We start from the raw sequence: 19,970 nt of genomic DNA, 5'->3' as shown, positions 1-19,970 counted from the left end.
CTTTGCAGATAGAGCATTCACAGTACACACCTGCTGCAGTTCCACTGATAGCCCCAGCCTGTGTGCAGGTTCGGGTTTTGTGGTTTGATCAGAGCTCTCTGTCTGTATTTCTGATAGGTGAACACAGGCTTCTACTGTGCAGGTGAGAAGCATTAAGTCATTTCTAAGCTGTGTCTGCCTGGGGATGTATTCAGCCGTGCAGCCTTTTGTTTACAGCAAACACTGGCATGTTTCTGCCATCTCTGCCATGACTTGAGATGAATGCAGTCAAGCGGCTGCTGATTGGCGGGAGCCCCTGGTATCTCTGCATCATGCTCACTACCTGTGCTATTGCTGCATTGTGTCAGAGCTGTTGCAGCCATAGATGCAGAGCTCAATACCATTAATCCCCTGCTGAGCAACCGCAGAGAGACACGAGCACTACTGACTGCAATAGAAGCAGATTCTGTGCTGTGAAATCCACACCTCAAAATAAGGATGAGTGAAACTGATGACTCAGGGGCTCATCTGTTCTGCCTCACCTGATTTTATGTCAATAGAGATGAAACAAAACTGTTTGCAATTTGCTGTAAATTGGGCTAAATCTGATCTACAACAGATGATTTGTGACATACTGTTTCAATCAGTGATGCAAGGACTGTGGTCTAAGCTGCAACTAGCCCCAATGCCACCCTTATTCCTTAAGTGACACAGTGATGCTGCTTTATGTGTCCCTGGAATTGTGGAATTTGAAAAATGACACTACGGGGTTGGTTTAGTAAAACTGGAGAGTGCAAAATTCTGCTTAGAAACCAATCAGCCTGCAGGTTTTTTTGTCAAAGCTTAGCTGAACAAGCTGAAGTTAGAAGTTGATTGGCTACTGTGATGGATCCCGTCCCGCACTCTGCTTGAGTGATTCTGTCAGTACAGCTTCCTCAAGTCTGGACCTTCAGATATCAGATTTTACAGCCCATATATTGTAACTAAGAACCAGACGAGACTAGCTCAGTTACACAGCTTGAACATGGAATGATTTTTTGGACAAGTATACCGCCTTTTTATACACTTTTTAACACAAGGGGTTAGATAATGAGGTAGGGCTGACTCATGGCTACCCGCCCTCCCCCCAGCAACTAATTAGCTGACAATGCTATAATTAACATGTTAATTAATGCAGCACTTAAAGCAGCCTGGGTGACCAGACTGCCTGGCAACAAGGGTGAAGCTTATTAAACAGACAATAATAGGTGATCTCAGTAGCAGACTGTCCGGTTCCAGAGGCCAATGTGGCCAGCTCTTTCAATGAACATGTATAGTTCAGAATGAAACAACCTAAGAATAGTCCTTGGGCAAATCCAAGAAAACAGTCTCTCAAAAATGTGATAAAAAGAGAAATATAGCAATAAAGAATAACTGGGTGAATGTGGGCAGAAAAGGTCCCTTCAGCCAGTGTCCACAACAGCTACCATGCACAGTTGCACCAGATTTTGCACTCTCCAGTTTTAGAAGATCAACCCCTACATCTCACATCACCAAGTCCAAAGGACTGTAGTCAAGACTGCAATTGGCCCTTTCCCCACCCCCATTTACTTTAGCATCCTTCATTACTAGTGCAAGTTACAAGCATATATAACCAATGGAGTTGTCCTGTCCAAAGATCTCCAAGATCAGAAGACAAAAAAAAAATTCTGATACATGTCATGGAGATGTTGCCTCATGTGTTCCCTGGACTTGGTAATAAGACACTACATCTCACATGACCAAGCACAAAGGACCATGGTCAAGGCTGCAACTGGCACGACCCCACCCACATTACTTTAGCATCCACCAATACTACTTCAACTTACTTGCATGTAAATACTCCTCAGAAGAGACAGATGCTTCTGATAAGTGGTACAGTGATGCTGCTTTATGTGTCCCTAGACTTGGTCAAATTACAATACATCTCACGTGACCAAGTGCAAAGGACTGTGGTTAAGGCCTCTTCACCACCCCTATTCACTTTAGAATCCTTCATCACTAGCACAACTTACAAGCATGTAGAACCAATTATCCTCTGCAGGATCAGAAGACAGGAAAACCTCAGATACATGTCATGGTGATGTTGTCTCATGTGTCCCCTGAACTTAGTCATAAGACACTACATCTCACATGACCAAGCACAAAGGACCATGGTAAAGGCTGAAACTGGCACCCACACCACCCAAATCACTTTAGCATCCTCCAATACTACTTTAACTTACTTTCATGTGGAGTGGAGTGGTCCTTTCCAAAGATCCTCCTCAGAAGAGACAGAAGCTTCTGATAAGTGATGCTGTGTCATGTGTCACCTGGACTTGGTCATATGACACTACAGCTCACGTGACCAAGTGTAAAGGACTGTGGTCAAGGCTGCAATTGGCCTCTTCGTCATCCCCTTTGCTTCAGCATCCTCCATTATTAGTTCAACTTACAAGCATGCAAAACCAGTAGATTGGACCTCTCAAAACATCCTCCGTAAGAAAAAAGAGAAGCTTATGATAAGTGGCATGGTGGTGCTGCCTCATGTGTCCCAGAGAGGAATGCTGGGGGCACAAAAAGGGAAAAATGAATAAAGAGCGGTGAAGGGGGGAACTGATAAGGGGTTAGTAAAGAAGGAACTAGTGAGGGCAAGAAAAGGGAATAAAGGATTGGGGAAAGTAAAAGGAGAACTGTGTTATCTGCAGAGCATTGACAAAATCAGGACAGTTGCAGACATTTATGAATCGCATGATTTACTGTGATTATTGAGAATTGGCACTCTACATTATCGTGGTCTGGTAAGTATGATGCTTTCTACTATTTTGCTATTACGCCCAGGAAATTGCATGTTCACCTGGTGAAGTGATTTATGCACAACCAGATCTCCAGCAGAGCAGATTTTTCATTATTTGCTGATCTATAATAATAATTGTGTATCCTTAGTCACTAACTTGTTGTTTTCCCCTGTTCTATTCCCATTTCTACAGGTACCATGTTCACTATGTCATCCCTTACGATGGAGACCAGTCAGTGGTGGACTCATCACAGAATTACTTTGTCACTGACAATGTAACTAAGCAGGAGATTGACCTGATGCTGGGACTGTTGTTGGGATTTTGTATAAGCTGGTTCTTGGTCTGGATGGATGGGGTTCTGCATTATGCTGTCAGAGCATGGCGGACCAGTAAGAGATATGGTAAGTCTGTGGCTCACCAGCTATTGCCAGTATATAAATGTATACTATCTTGTTATTACAGATGCTTACCTTCATTTGGATTGCAGATAGTGACTCTGATACACTTTTAGAAGTGAGTACTAAGTGGGGGGGTCTGTCTACCTAATTGCATGATCAGTGCTGTAAAAGGAAACATTACACTTACTGCTGCAAGTAAATGTTTCAACTTTCTCTTTAAGGCTCCATGCACACTGCATACTGGAGCTAATAAATGGGCATTTTTTGGAGTTTGGGCATTTTTTTTTTTAAAGCCCATAAACTCCACTCTATGTACACATGAACGTTGTTGGACGTTTATCAGCAGCGGAATTTATGGGCTGTTTTCTTAACGCCATAAAATTGCATTCAAGAGCAGTACTGGAAACACCAGACACCGGTAAAAGGTGTTAAAGGAGGGTTAACACTGTAAAAAGAGCGTTAAGCCTCGTTCGTCATTTCTGCAAAAAAATTGGCATAGGGTTCCCCCCTCAGACGATACCAGACCCTTCGGTCTTGTTTGGATTTTAAGGGGAACCCTCTTCGCCGAAAAAACGGCTTGGGCCCCCCCAAAAACCCATACCAGACCCTTATCCGAGCACGCAGCCCGGCCAGTCAGGAAAGGGGGTGAGGACGAACGAATGGCCCCCCGAACCGTACCAGGCTGCATGGGGGGGTAGGTGCTTCGGGGCAAGGGGCCCTGCGCCCCCCCACCCCAAAGCACCTTGTCTCCATGTTGATGAGGACAAGGGCCTCTTCCTGACAACCCTGGCCATTAGTTCCCGAGGTCTGTGGACGGGGGCATTATCGGAATCTGGGAGCCCCTTTAATAAGGGGGCCCCCAGATCCCGGCCCCCCACCCTATGCGAATGAGTTTGGGGTACATCATACCCCTACCCATTCACCTGGGGAAAAAAAGTGTCAATAAAAAAAACACACTAGACAGGTTTTTAAAGTAATTTATTAGGCTGCTCCGGGGGTCTTCTTCCGACTTCAGGGGTCTCTTCTGACTCTCTCTGGCCTCTTCGCACTCTCCGGCCTCTTCTCCGCACTCTCCAGCCTCTTCTGCCGGGCTCCTCCGCTATCTTCTTTCAACTCTTTTACTAGCGTTGGCCCAGTCTTCCCCATCGTCGTCTTCTTCCCTCTTCTCTTCTTCCGATGTTGACACAACACTCTCTCCTGCTGTATTGCCATGTGCGCGGTGCACAACGACTTATATAGGCATTGGGCGTGGTCACCGGATGATGTCATCCGGTGACCCCGCCCCGTATGACATCACCACCTTGGGCATGATGGGACGGTGACATCACAAGGGGCGGAGTCAAAGGATGACATCACCCGGTGACCACGCCAATATAAGTCGTTGTGCACCAAGGCATTACAGCAGGAGAGAGCGTTGTGTCAACATCGGAAGTAGAGAACAGGGAAGAAGGCGACGGAGAAGACCTGGCTACCGCTAGCAAAAGAGCAAAAGATAGCGGAGGAGCCTGTCAGAAGATACCCGAACAGCGGCAGAAGAGCCAGAGAGCATGGAGAAGAGGCTGAAGAGCACAGAGTAGAAGGAAGAGACCTCCGAAGTCGCAAGAGACCCCCGGAGCTGCTTAATAAATTACTTTAAAAACCTGTGTAGTGTGTTTTGTTTTTGACACTTTTCAAGGTGAATGGGTAGATGTAAAATGTACCCCATAGTTATTCACATAGGGTGGGGGGCTGGGATCTGGGGGCCCCCTTATTAAAGGGGGCTCCCATATTCCGATAAGCCCCCCGCCTGCAGACCCCAACAGCCAACGGCCCGGTTTGTCGGGAAAAGGCCCTTGTCCTCGTCAACATGGAGACAAAGTGCTTTGGGGTGGGGGGGGCGCAGGGCCTCCCTGCCCCGAAGCACATACCCCCCATGTTGAGGTCATGCGGCCTGGTACGGTTCAGGAGGGGGGATGCTTGCTTGTCCCCACCCCCTTTCCTGACCGGCCAGGCTGTGTGCTCAGATAAGGGTCGGTTTTTCGAAGAGGGTTACCCTTAAAATCCATAACAGACCTTAGGGTCTGGTATCGTCCGAAGGGGGAACCCCACGCCAATATTTTTTTTAATTTTGGCGGGGGTTCCCCTTCATCCTCAGCACACAAGTCGCACCAGAAGTCTGATCATGATGATCCGACTTCTGGTGCGACTTCTATTCAAATCAATGGGCTCCCATAGGGAACCATTGATTTTGAATAGAGGCAGAGAAACGCTGCTAAAAGCTAGCGCTGCTGAACGTGCATTAACGGCAATGCAAAACGCTGATAAAATCAAGTTTTTCAACCAGCGTTTTCTGCCAGCAATCTGACATCCAGAAACAGCTTTTTTGAGCTCCAGTGTGCATGGAGCTTTAAGGAACCTATTCCTTCGAGAAACAATGAGCCTACCATTGCTGACTTGATTTCTAGTTGGCTGGCTCTCCTTTTGACCTTCTTGCTTCAATGCTTTGAGTCACTAATACAGAATAAGAATGCTGGTAAAGACTTCTTGCTCTGAATTCAGTAACTCAGAATATATTGAAGCTAGTGCATCAGACAACAACCAAACAACTATCATTTTCAGATAAAGGACAACATTGACAGCCCCAATATTTTTGGGATCAGTTAACTTATCGCTACAAGCTAGTGACAACCAAATCATGAACCCATGTGTTGTTTTAAAGGATCAGTGTTGTTGATTCTACTAAAAACTACCATAAAGCACCATATTTTTAATTCAATCTTATTTTATTGAAAGAAAGAAGGTGGAAAATGCAGTAATACAATACAACATATGTATAGGGAGGTTACAAAAATATAGTATTGTATCATATCCATTATATGTATCAGAAAACAGCAGTTGTTAGAGCAACAAATTGAGGCATAACATGGAGAAATACAGGACTCTCCCATTTAAAATAAGAATATTATATGTAAACATCATGTATTACTACACCCAAACTTATTCTAAAAACCTGTTATGCTGTAGAGAGGTTAGTTGTAAGAATCCTATTTTGTATCAGGAGTTGGGGTGCAACGCATCGTCACCGATCCGTGATCCGAACGGGTCACCCTGTTCAGATCGGCACACGCCGCAATCCGCGGAGTGCTTCTCGGCCTTGGCCTTAGGAAAGGGCGCGGCTTCGGCCTAGCTCCGGAATGGCGGCCATCTTGGTGCACCCCTCCGCCGTTTACAATGTGATCGCTCCATCAAATGACGGAGCAATCACTTGTAAACAAACTGGCATCATCTCTCCCCTTTGTGTATAGATCTGTACAGTGGAGGGAAGAGATCGGATGGCAGCAGCGTTGTGGGCTGGATCTGTAGTGCTCACAGCGCTGCTCTGTGACAATTGCAGTCAAAGCCATCCCTCCATACTCTGCCAATACCCTGCAATACCCTGCCAATACTCTGCAATACCCTGCCAATACTCTGCAATACCCTGCCAATACTCGGTAATACCCAGCCATACTCGACGATACCCAGCCATGCTCAGCCGTACCCAGCCATACTCAGCCAATATTACAGTGGGGGAGATGATGTGGATATTACAATGGGGGAGATGTATATTACAGTCGGGAGATTGTGGACATTACAGTGGGGACTATATGGTGGTGGAATTTTCACAGGTTTTTGCAAATTCATTTATTATTTGCTGATCCGAAAAATTATCCGATCCGTGACTCTGATCTGAGGAACGATCCGATCCGTGAGTTTTTTGATCCGTTGCACCCCTAATCAGGAGTAAGTGTTTAGTGGAGGAGGTGTGAAGAAAAAGCAGGGGAAGCAGAAAGATTAAGAATAGAAATTGCTCCAATATGGTCATGGGGTGGTGTTGCCTAGGCCTCCTTCTGCCCAGGAGATGAAGTCTGATGAGTATCAGAACATGGAGCATGAAGTCCAAGTGAGAGAGAACTATCCGTCTTTATTAAATTCCTCAGCCAACAGACGATCAAGATCCCTTATACAGTCCACTTCATTAGCCCACTCCCCCAGGGAAGGTACAATCAGCGATCTCCAGTAACGTGGAATCACTATTTTGGCCGCTGCCAAAAAGTGACGCAATACTTGATGGACTGCATAAATGCATGGATAAAATACCTCAGGTGTAGGAGAGAGAGAGGTCGCCGTCAATTTGCAGTATAGTTGGAAGATCTGTTGCCAGAATTTCTGTATGGGAGGGCAATTTGGAGAGATTTACCTTCACTTTCTATCCCATAGCCAAATGGGAAGTGAGAGGAAATCTCTACAAATTAGGAAATCCTTGGAGACCCCCGTTTCACCAGAACTAGTGTCCCCATTGGAAGATTTTCCCTATATTACTTTACTTTTCTGGTGACAACCCAAAATTTGAGATTTTCTTTTTCTTTTGCTTCCACTTTCAATGATAATGCTAAACAGGACAAATAGAGAGCATGAATCTCAATTCAAAACATTATTATGACATATGTACCATACCAGAATGAAAAAAAAAAATATTATTATTAAATGTGTTATTATTTATTATTATTAATGCCTGACCATTAAAAATAAAAACAGAATGACATACAAATCCACTCTACATTCCCTATAAGCAGCTGTATCAAACTGTGGCCAGGTAATTAAAACAATATAAAAGACAAATATGAACATTTCATAATTTTTTTTTAACAAAGATGAACACTTCATAATTTAACATGAACAAGTACAATACTTAAAATGAAATAGTCAGATTTGTGCACTGAGTACATTTATTGCATATGCTGGATGATGTTTGTTTCCTCTTAAAATACTGCACAAAATGTTATCAACAAAACAATGTATGCGTTGGATAGTCTAGTTTTAATGTTTAAATAAATGTTGTTTTTTTGTCATATCAAGAAAGAGACGTGAAATCCAGAATGACTAACCTTCCTCTAGCTATCTAGGGGCTCCAGGACTAAGTTCCATACTGACATGTAAAATATGACAAGACCTAGAAGGCAGTGAGAATATTTTCAGAGTTTCTGAGTCCAGGGCATTCTTCATTGAAATGGATAGCAATAGCAGATGCCCAAAATGTAAATAAATATAAAGCAGACAGCTCCCAACTTGCATTCTTTATTCTTGCAACATGATTGGTGACATAAAAGGAGAAGCTTAGACAAAAGGGAATCATTACTTTTATCTATCCCCTAAATATATGCAATGAGTAATGCTAAGGGACTACTTACTTACTGCACATTAATGTATGTCTGTTCATGATTTATTATACAACGAGATAAAACAACCCATTCATTTTAAATGGGTTACCAATGCACGACTTTGCAGGTTTTAATAGACCTGAAGCATTTTTTCACTGCTCACACCACAGTGTATAGTTTGTTGCATTGTTGTGCCCTAAAACGTACATGAATTGGGGTGTACTGGCTGTATGAATTGGGGTTCAGCTTCCTGGCACCCCAATAAATTAATGTCACTGCAATGCACTGCACTTAGTTTTGTGCGTTACCATGCTTTGTGGTAAGACACCGTAAAATGTGTTTTACAGTGCGCTACAACCATGCACAGATCTGAATTAAACCTTATGCTTCCTGGCGGTATGATTATGTCAGATTTTTGCATCTTAAAGCAGTATATTTTTTTCACATGGAAATTTGACGTTTTGTATTGTAAGCCTTTGATTCTTAGGAATAACTCACTTAAATCTGTCCAAACAAGAGTCTAGTAGGCATCCCGGGTATGATAAAGTTTGAAACACAAAATCATAAATTATAATATAATAAATAACTATAAATAATTATAACAAATAATAATATAATAATAACAACAATAATAATAAATGTATTCAAGAATGTAATCAAATCAAAAACACTGAAATTTGCTCAGTTGCAGAATAGTTGCTGTGGTTACTTTCAGGCCCCTTTCACACTGGGGCGAGAGCGGCGTTGGTGGTAAAATGGCGCTATTTTTATCGCTGTTTTTAACGGCGTATTGGGCCGCTAGCGGGGGGCAGTTTTACCCCCTGCGATCGATTTGCCGGCGGTATAGCCACGCTACCCCATTGGTTTCAATGGAAAGGAGCGGTGAAGGAGCAGTGTGTACAAAGATGCTGCTAGCAGGACTTTCTTTACCGTCCTGTTAGCGCACCACTCCAGTGTGAAAGCCTTCGGGCAGCGGCTGTTTCAGGTCGGTTTGCAGGCCCTATTTTTAGCGCCTGCAAAACGACCCAGTGTGAAAGGGGTCTCAGTGTTTGATGACAAATTTCCCCACGAATTACAATCGATCAATTCTGCAAGTGATTGTAATTTACTATCGTTGTCTTCTAGCTAATCTAAAACCGTAAAGGGAAGCTTTTTGGTTGCCATGGACATTCTCAAGTTTCCAGGAAGAAAGAATAGTATATATATATATATATATATATATATATATATATATATATATATATATATATATATATATATATAAAACGGCGTGCAGGGCACTGGACAAAGCACTAGGGACAAAAGGGATGTGAAATAATTTGATACAGTAATGTAACCTGTAAGATTACGGTGTACTGTATGTGCATTTTCTGCAATGAGTTTTTCTTTTTATTCTTTTTTTTTATATGGGTTTCCTCTGTCTATGAATGTGCACATACCTGTATAGGTTATTAGATGATAGATGTATAAGGACAGGGACTGATATTAGTGGTATTTGTACTTTGTAATTCAACAAGGAATGTATCATTGAGTTATAAATGGATAAAGGAATGAAGGCATGCATGCACACATCTCTAATGCCTGACTGTGCTCTTCAGTATAGAGATGAAAGCAGTGTATTAACAGAGGAACAGGCACTCATCATTCCATTTGTCACCGTGGTCCCTTGTGTCCAAGCCAGCTAAATTAAATTAATCGAGATTGGCTATAATGACTTAAAACTGCTCTTTCTCGTTTTGTCATTATTTGGTTATTCCCACCCCGATGTTTATTTTGTTCCAAACAGTTTATACTAATGTTCTGAACACTGGATCGTTCTGATTCTGTCCAAAATTACATAGGGGATCATTTTTAATCCTAGCACAGGGGAACAGCTATGCAAATCCTGTCCCTAAATCCAGCACCTTCGTGTTGATACTTATTTAGCCTTATTAGAGAGAATTGGTTTATTGTCAATTTTACTTTTTCATGTTTACAATTAAAAAAATATTGTTTTATATAATTATCCTATTTAAAGGGGAGGCCCACCCTAAAAAAAAAAAAAAAAAAATGCATAAAAAGACTCAAAAAAAAAAAAATTTTTTTCACTTACCAGAAATGGCTGTTGCTAGGCAGATCGTCCTAATCTGCCTCTTCCTATTCAGCGGTGATCTTCAGTCTTCTCCTGCTCGCGTTGTCTTCTGGTGAATGAGGCATGGTGTGTTGTGGGAACTGTGTGTCCCACAACACAGCGTGCCCCATTCACAAAGCGCTGCGCGGCGCGCGAATGCGCAGTAGGAAATGAGCAGTGAAGCCACAAGGTGGTGCCAGGACCTTCATGACCAAGTCATTTTTGCTATTCGGTACTGCGTTATTTTAACTGGTAATTGTACAATCATGCAACGCTGTACACAAATGAAATTTATATCATTTCTATCATTTGGGGGGGGGGGGGGGGGTATTCAAACACCACTGGGTTTTTTACTATATAAATGAAAAAAGTATAAAAAATATACTGCTATAAAGATAATATAAATATAACAAGCTGTGGCTCAAAATGTTATACAACACCAACAAAATTAGACAGAAAAAGGAGCTGCGCTAAAACAATGACAACACTCTAATCAAACCAAAAATGGAAAAGTGCAAATACTGATATTAAAGTGATAAGTGAAATGATAAATAAATTACCTAATCAAAATTGAATACATAAATATATATGGTGATAAATAATTGATTAAAATAAATGTGAACACCTGATTAAAAATCAACACCTGGTGGTGCAACTATAAAGCATTAGACTAGGAGTACATGGCATGAACTCAATAAAATATAAATATAAACACATAACAAAAATTAATTGGATCCGCATTGTGAGGGGTTAGCTCGGCAGCGGGTGTGTGTGACCCCCTGGATGGGTTCACAACACAAAGTCAGGCACAGCAGACAGCGGTGTAGGTTCAAAAAACAAAAGATCCGGTTTATTTATGCTCCATGCAGTGATACATATAACAGCCAAACAAAATAAAACAAGAAAATAAATCCTGGTCAGCTTGACCTCTAACTACACACATAGACTCCCTGTCTAACAACTGGGTACAGCCTTGTGCTGTACCAGTCCCTGCCTTTGTTGTAAAGGTTTTGCCACACAGGCGTTAACTCACCGCACAGTACAGGTGACACACTCCCCAGTCTATACAACACAAAACTGGTTCCAGGATGGAGCATCTCCCTATGCATGCTGGGGTTTTTTTGTAGAGGCCTTAATGAGCCCACTTGCTTCAGCTGGGCTCATTAACTCTTCCCCTCTAATTGTAAAAGTCTGCATAAAGCCTGAATCTAGGACACACATATTTACCATCCTGGATACAACCAGGTGACTTCACCTGCCTGCTGCCACATACCCCCCCCTCTTGTTTCAACCTTGGGGTTGTAACACCAGCAGTCAGACACGCATTTATCCGAGACAAAGCATCCACATTCCCCATTTTAACACCAGGGCGATGCTTAACTGTAAAGTTAAATTCCTGTAGGGCTAGGAACCACCTATTTACTCTTCTATTGGTCTCCTTGTTCTGAGCCATCCACTTTAAAGGAGCGTGATCAGTCACCAGGTCAAAGTGCCTACCTAGCAGATAGTACCGAAGGGAATCTAGAGCCCACTTCACTGCTAAACATTCCTTCTCAATCGTGGAGTAATTTACCTCATGGGACTTTAACTTCCTGCTGAGGTAAATGACTGGGTGCTCTTCCCCGTTCCAGACCTGGGATAACACTGCTCCTAACCCAACGTCTGATGCATCAGTTTGTACCACGAAGTCCTTAGAGAAGTCTGGTGAGTACAACACTGGCTGGCTACATAAGGCTGTTTTTAAGGACTGAAATGCTTCCTCAGCCTCTGGGGACCATTTAACCATAACCGACTCTTTCCCTTTTGTCAGGTTGGTGAGGGGCACAGCCTGAGAAGCAAAATGGGGAATGAATCGTCGATAATAGCCAGCGATTCCCAGAAAGGCTCGTACCTGTTTCTTGCTGTTGGGACGTGGCCAACTCTGTATGGCCTCGACTTTATTGACTTGGGGTTTTATCACCCCCCTCCCAATAGTGTACCCAAGATATTTGGCCTCCTCCTGTCCAATGGTACACTTCTTTGGATTGGCCGTAAACCCAGCTTCCCGGATAGAGTCTAGGACTGCTTGTACTTTTGGCAAATGTGAGACCCAGTCTGTGCTATGGATAATCACATCATCCAGGTAAGCTGCAGCATATTTCTGATGGGGCCTCAGAATCTTATCCATTTTCCGCTGGAATGTTGCCGGTGCATTCTGTAACCCAAACGGCATTCTCTTATATTGGAATGCCCCATCTGGGGTTACAAACGCAGTTTTCTCCTTGGACGACTCGGCTAGGGGAATTTGCCAATACCCTTTGGTGAGATCAAGAGTTGTCATATATCGGGCTGTTCCCAGCCGGTCAATCAACTCATCTATACGTGTCATGGGGTAGGTGTCAAATTTTGTAACTTTATTTAATTGTCTAAAATCGTTACAAAACCGCCAGCTCCCATCAGGTTTGGGCACTAGTACGATAGGACTGAACCAGTCACTCTGGGACTCCTCTATCACACCCAATTCCAGCATCCTTTGAACCTCCCCACGTATTGCCTCCCGTCGGGCCTCTGGTATTCTATAAGGTTTTAGTTTTACCCTTTCTCCTGGCGGGGTGATAATATCATGCTCTACGCCAGATGTTTGTCCCGGAAGCTCAGAGAAAATCTCTTTGTTACGAAGTACAAACTCTTTAACCTCCTGTTGTTGGGGTTTCGATAAGGTGTCTGCTATTCCAACCTCAGGAACTAAGCAATCAGGCTGTACTTGTGACAAAGTCTCTGCGACTAGGGATTCCCTATCCCTCCAGGCTTTCAGCAGATTGACGTGATAGATCTGCTCCGGCTTTCGCCTTCCTGGCTGTCTAACCCTGTAGTTCACCTCACTCATTTTTTCAATTACTTCATATGGACCTTGCCATTTGGCCAGAAATTTGCTTTCAACCGTAGGGACTAGCACCAAGACCCTATCCCCCGGGGAAAAAGTACGGGTCTTGGCCCCACGGTTGTACACTCTCTGCTGTGCTAACTGCGCTTGGGTTAAATGTTCCTTTACAATTGGCATTACCTGTGCAATTCTATCTTGCATCAGGGCGACATGCTCAATCACACTCCTGTGAGGAGAACTCTCATTTTCCCAAGTTTCCTTGGCGATATCCAGCAGCCCTCTTGGGTGTCTCCCATAGAGCAACTCGAAGGGTGAGAAACCCGTAGAGGATTGGGGTACCTCCCTAATGGCAAACATCAGATAGGGTATTAGACAATCCCAATTCTTTCCATCTCTATCCACCACCTTCTTTAACATTTGTTTTAGGGTTTTGTTGAATCTTTCAACCAACCCATCTGTTTGGGGGTGATACACAGATGTACGCAATTGCTTCACTTTGTACAACTTGCATAATTCTTTCATAACCCGGGACATAAAGGGTGTACCTTGGTCCGTAAGCAGTTCCTTACAAATACCCACGCGGCTAAAAACAAGAGATAGCTCTTTGGCTATGGTTTTGGCCGAGGTATTTCGGAGAGGAATTGCTTCCGGATAACGGGTGGCATAGTCCAAAATAACCAAAATGTACTGATGCCCCCTAGCAGACTTCATTATCGGACCTACCAAATCCATTGCGATCCTCTCAAAGGGGACCTCAATGATAGGAAGAGGTACCAGTGGGTTACGGAAATGTGGCATAGGTGCCGACTTCTGACACACAGGGCAGGAGGAACAATACTTTTCTATTTCCTTCATGACCCCAGGCCAATAGAATCTCTGCAGTACCCTCTCTCTGGTTTTCTCTGTCCCCAGATGACCTCCCAGAATGTGTCCATGAGCCAATTCTAACACCAACTTCCTGTAAGGTTTGGGCACTACAAGTTGCTCAATGGTTTCTTCTGCCCTTTGAGCCACTCGATATAGCAGGTCCCTTTCCATAGTGAAGTAAGGATAAGGGCAAGTCTTATCTGGGTTCACTAACTCGCCATCTATTTTCACCACATTTTCCCGTGCCTTTATTAGGGTGGGGTCTTTTAACTGTTCTGTGGCAAAATTTTCCCTGTGAACCTCAAGATCCGAAAACTCCACAGACGGCATGTTTTCATTTGAGGATGTTGGCTCCTCCCCAGTTTCTCGAGTTTCCCCCGCCAATACCGACAAGGGAAATTCAGGAGAGTCCTCACCACTCCCAGAGGAATTCTGGTCATCTTCCTGGTTTATAGGGGCACCAATGGGGGCCTCAGGACAATCCCAGAGTTCCCAGAATTTTGGAAAATCCCTTCCCACAATAGCATCATGTGGTAAGTGAGCCACTAACCCCACCTGGTGAGAGAGGTTACCTTTGGGGGTCTCAAAAAAACACTGAAGTTACAGGATACTCTCGGGTGTCCCCATGCACACAAATAACAGCCACCCTGTTCTTCCCAGAGACCTCTGTAGTAACTAATTCAGCTTTTATCAATGTTACCAGGCTACCTGAATCTAGCAACACATCAACATGTCTACCATTAATACACATTTTACATAAATGTTTCTCAGGTCCCCGAATGGCAGTGCATGCAACTGTCGCAAACAGCGACTGACGTCTCTCCCTTATAAAGTCACATTGCATAGGCTCATCCACAACTGGGCAATTGGCTGCAATATGTCCCTCTTGCCGGCAGCGGTAGCAAATAATCTTTTTCGCTGCCTCTTGCAGCATGGGCTTCCTGGGCTGCTCCCGTCAGACCTTAGGTAGAACTCCCACCCTCTCACTCTCTCCACCCTCACCCCTTGGAGTCATCTTACCCGCCACTGGGGATGATCTGGTCTTAGGGGGGAAAGTCCGTGAGTCCCTGGAAGAGGTGGTCAGGTTCTCTGTAGCCAAGTACCTCTCAACCAGATCCACAAGTTTATCTGCATTTTCTGGGTCTCCATGGCTTACCCATTTTTGGATGGCAGTAGGAAGAGCTCTCAGGAAACGATCCATAACCACACGTTCCACAATGTTTGGTGCAGTCAAAGTCTCTGGCTGCAGCCACTTCCTGCTCAGGTGAATGAGATCATACATTTGAGACCTGGGAGGTTTTCCAACCTGAAAAGTCCAGTTATGCACACGCTGAGCCCGGACGGCCAGGGTGACACCCAGCCGTGCCAATATTTCTGCTTTTAGCACCACATAGTCTTTTGCTTGGTCAGGCTCTAGGTCATAATAAGCTTTCTGCGATTCCCCAGTTAACAGAGGGGCCACCAGTCCAGCCCATTGCTCCTTAGGCCACTTTTCCCTTTCAGCAGTCCTTTCAAATGTGGTCAAAAACACCTCCGGATCATCCTCTCCAGTCATTTTTGTCAATAAACGGCTCACACCAAAGGATGCGGTATTATTGTAACCACTTGCTTCATTGGTCTGCGGACGTTGCTGTATTAATGTCTCTATTTTCTGTTGAAAATTCTGCTCTTGCTTCTGCAACAGGTCTATGAAGCGGGCTTCAGATCGCTGCTGGGCTTGTTGCTGAGCTTCCAAACTCTGCTGGTGAGCCTTCTGCTGATTTTCCAAACTCTGCTGCAAAGTTGCATTTGTCTGCTGCTGGGCTGCAAGGCTCTGTTGTTGAGCTGCAAGGCTCTTTTGTAAACCTGCATTTGTTTGCTGCTGATTTGCATTTGCTTGTTGCTGGTTTGCATTTGCTAGAGCCAGCTGTCTCAGTATCTCCTCCATGCTGGCCTTAACAAAAAAAAAAAAAAAAGTGCCAAAATTCTCCACCAACTGTGAGGGGTTAGCTCGGCAGCGGGTGTGTGTGACCCCCTGGATGGGTTCACAACACAAAGTCAGGCACAGCAGACAGCGGTGTAGGTTCAAAAAACAAAAGATCCGGTTTATTTATGCTCCATGCAGTGATACATATAACAGCCAAACAAAATAAAACAAGAAAATAAATCCTTGTCAGCTTGACCTCTAACTACACACATAGACTCCCTGTCTAACAACTGGGTACAGCCTTGTGCTGTACCAGTCCCTGCCTTTGTTGTAAAGGTTTTGCCACACAGGCGTTAACTCACCGCACAGTACAGGTGACACACTCCCCAGTCTATACAACACAAAACTGGTTCCAGGATGGAGCATCTCCCTATGCATGCTGGGGTTTTTTTGTAGAGGCCTTAATGAGCCCACTTGCTTCAGCTGGGCTCATTAACTCTTCCCCTCTAATTGTAAAAGTCTGCATAAAGCCTGAATCTAGGACACACATATTTACCATCCTGGATACAACCAGGTGACTTCACCTGCCTGCTGCCACAGCATATAAAAATGATCCAATCAATAAATATGGTGAATTGATAACAAATAGTCCATATAAAGTCCCATGATTTCTTAGCACCGATGTGACACCCAAAGTTTCACACAGGAAAACTTGTGAACCAGCTCCACCACGTATAAACACACTGCCGCTTACCGGAACTCTGTGGTCCCTTATCATAGGGGGCCACACTGCGTGAATGGCTGTAACCCCAGCAAGGGATGGTAATAACGCCAATATAGATTCCTTAGCTTGATAGGGTAATCCACAGTTGGAAAGCCACAAATAAGATCTGGCTAGTATTCAAAAAGTTTCCCAGCTCCAAAGGGTTAATCTGTATCGGCAAACATGCAGCAGAATTCCCAAAAAATAAAGCAGACTCGCATAACATAAAACCCTTATCAAATGTATTCATATACAGACAAATGAACACTTACCAGAAAGTGAATATGATTAGCGTAAACAATGCGAGCCGGCCTCGCTCACAGCCCGTAGCTTTCGGGACTAGGCGTATAGCGGTGACGTCAATACGTCACCGCTATACGCCTATACCGCTATATATGTCTATAAATGAAAGAAGACCAACATTTTAAAAAAATATATATATTTCTTAAATATTTCTTAAATAAAAAAATCTCATTTCTTCAGAAATTTTGACCAAAATGTATTCTAATAACATGTCTTTGGTAAAACAAAATCACAATAAGTGTATAATAAATGGTTTGTTTGAAAGTTATAGCATATACAAATGATATATATATATTGGAACTTTTTTTTATACTACTAATGATGATCACTGACTTATAATGGGACTGAGATGAGGTGCTGTGGAAAAACTGATGCTGGGGGGGGGGGGACTGACTGACTTCCACTGACTTCACCAGTGGCAATAATACAGTCATCAGTTATAATACTATACACTGTCACTGTACTAATGACACTGGCTGAGAAGGGGTTAACATCTAGGGCAATCATGGAGGGTTACATGTGTGCCTAACAATGAGCAATGTATGTATTATCTGCTGCTTTTACTAACACATCTTTTTGCTTCTTACCCCTGCTTGCAGGGATAAGAAACAGAGAGATTATTCCCTCTGTATAGATTGATTGGACACTGTTGATCAGCAGGTCTCAGCCTTGAATCATTGGCCAGAACTTTCTGACAGACTCTCTCTGTGTACAATCACAGCGGGTGTTGGCAGGGGTGTGTATGTGCACGCTCTAATTCTGGAAGCAGGCAGCAACGTACCAGAACGTTGCTTTGCCTGTATGGGTCGCCTGTCCGCAGCACCATGGAAGTGGTTACACAGTGGAATTTAATCTTGTTTGGCTCAGACCGTCTGACCCTCCTTATGCAGCGCTTTACATGCTGTATATTCATACCTGCCCCACATATTAGGGCCAGTTTAGACAGAATCCAATTAACCTACCAGCATGTCTTTGGCATGTGGGAGGAAGCCGGAGTACCCAGAGGAAACCAACACAGACACAAGGAAAACATGCAAACTCCATGCAGATGTAGTGGTTGGGTGTCAGTATACAAGCTGCAATATAAAAAAAGCATGCATTTACATAAAATGTGTTTCTATTTAAAGCAGCCTTATTCTTTTCTCTGCTATAAACCTTTGTTCTGCCAATAAAATAAAATGAGAGTAGAGCTAAAGGCAAAACTTTTTATTTTTATTTTAGACAGAGCAAGGGAGAGTTATAGGCCAGTTTTTGTTTGTTTTACTATCTGTGTCCCACTGGGGAGATTTCCCTTCACTTCCTAGTCCATAGTCACAACAGGAAGTGAGAGATGTGTGCGCACTGATTACCTACACCCACGACAATATTCAGCTTTCATTCTGTTATAGCAGCAATGGGGCATAGAGGGCTTGTATATATTCATATGCTCAACATTATACATTCATAATAATAAACATTCTTAAAACATAACCTAACATAACGACAGTTTATATAACTAATAAATAAACGAAACACCCCCATGTTATAAATTACCCATACAATCAAAATACATTAAAATTTAAATTTTAAATTGAAAATTTACCAAAACTCACAATTACTGTTTTAATATGACCATCCCTACTGTGCATAATATGGTAACACTACACACATAGTGGTATCAACATGATACAGTATCAAAATAACATAATAAAGTGCACAGTAGGAGAATAAAGAGATACCCACATAAAATATACATTCTGTACTTCCCGGTCAGAACGGGGATCTGTTTGTTTACATTGACAGATCTCTGTTCTGGATCGATGTGGAGCGAGCGCGCGTGGCCAGTGGACATTGTGGCCGCCGGCCATATGCATTAGCTACCCCCTGTGCAGCAGGTGTGCACGCCTGCTTTAGCTGTAACATGGACTGAAGTACACATATGGTGATTCGCAGGAACTAGCTGACTTGCTGCAGTATAATGATGGCGGCTGGTCGGCAAGTGGTTAACATCTAGGGCGATAAAGGGGTTAAAAGCTGCATCTCTTCTCGCCTCTCTTCCTCTTCACACAGGGACTCGGGCAGCAGCAGGAACCATTGACTCCTGCTGCTGTCAAACAAATGCGGTGAGGAGGAAGTGGGGTGGGTGGGGCTAAGCACTACTTTGTGTGTGTATGGACCGTGGCTCCATAGACACACACAGTTTGAGAGGAAGCACACACTGTGTGCCCCCATAGCAAGGGGCTTGCTATGGGGGCACATGAAGAAGAGGAGGAGCCAAGATCACAGGCAGGGGACCCTATAAGAGGAAGTTCGGGGCTTCTCTGTGCAATACCATTTCACAGAGCAGGCGAGTATAACATGCTTATTATTTCAATAAAAAATGACCTTTAGTTATACCTAAATGTCAATAAACCAGGAAGCATTCTGTGTAGAGGGAGTTATTCTGGCAGAGGGGTATTTCTTGTTTTGAAGGTCTGCACTTACAGGCTGGCATTACAGGCATTGGTGGAAATCAAACCCTGCACTGCGAAAATGTTTTATCCCTATTCTGTGGTCACCAGTACGGTATTTGTAAATTGAAATCATTTCCCCTCTCAAGTGTCTCTTCTCCAGAGAGAATAAGCTCAGTGTTCGCAACCTTTCTTCATAACTAATGTCCTCCAGACCCTTATTACCTTTATTAGCTTTGTTGCCCTTCTTTGTAGTCACTCCATTTCCAGTACATCCTTCCTTAAGACTGGTGCCCAGAACTGGACAGCATACTCCAGGTGCGGCTGGACCAGAGTCTTGTAGAGTGGAAGAATCATCGCTTTATTCCTGGAGTTAATCC

The 19,970-nt window shown here is 43.6% G+C and overlaps 1 protein-coding gene across 1 annotated transcript in view; it reads left to right on the top strand.

Moving 5' to 3' along the window:
• The window catches only part of TMEM240 (transmembrane protein 240), a 134,469-nt gene that overhangs the window by 89,826 nt on the left and 24,673 nt on the right, over window positions 1-19,970 (top strand). Inside the window, exon 3 of the mRNA XM_077455908.1 lies at window positions 2,967-3,175. Coding sequence (XP_077312034.1) covers window positions 2,967-3,175 — 209 coding nt within the window. The remainder of the gene's footprint in view (window positions 1-2,966; window positions 3,176-19,970) is intronic.

Source organism: Lithobates pipiens, unplaced genomic scaffold, assembly GCF_037356315.1.
Source record: "Lithobates pipiens isolate NorthernLeopardFrog02 unplaced genomic scaffold, aLitPip1_a1.2 Scaffold_27, whole genome shotgun sequence".
In the NCBI taxonomy this organism is placed as follows: Eukaryota; Metazoa; Chordata; class Amphibia; order Anura; family Ranidae; genus Lithobates; species Lithobates pipiens.
This window is presented reverse-complemented; position numbering and strand designations above follow the sequence as displayed.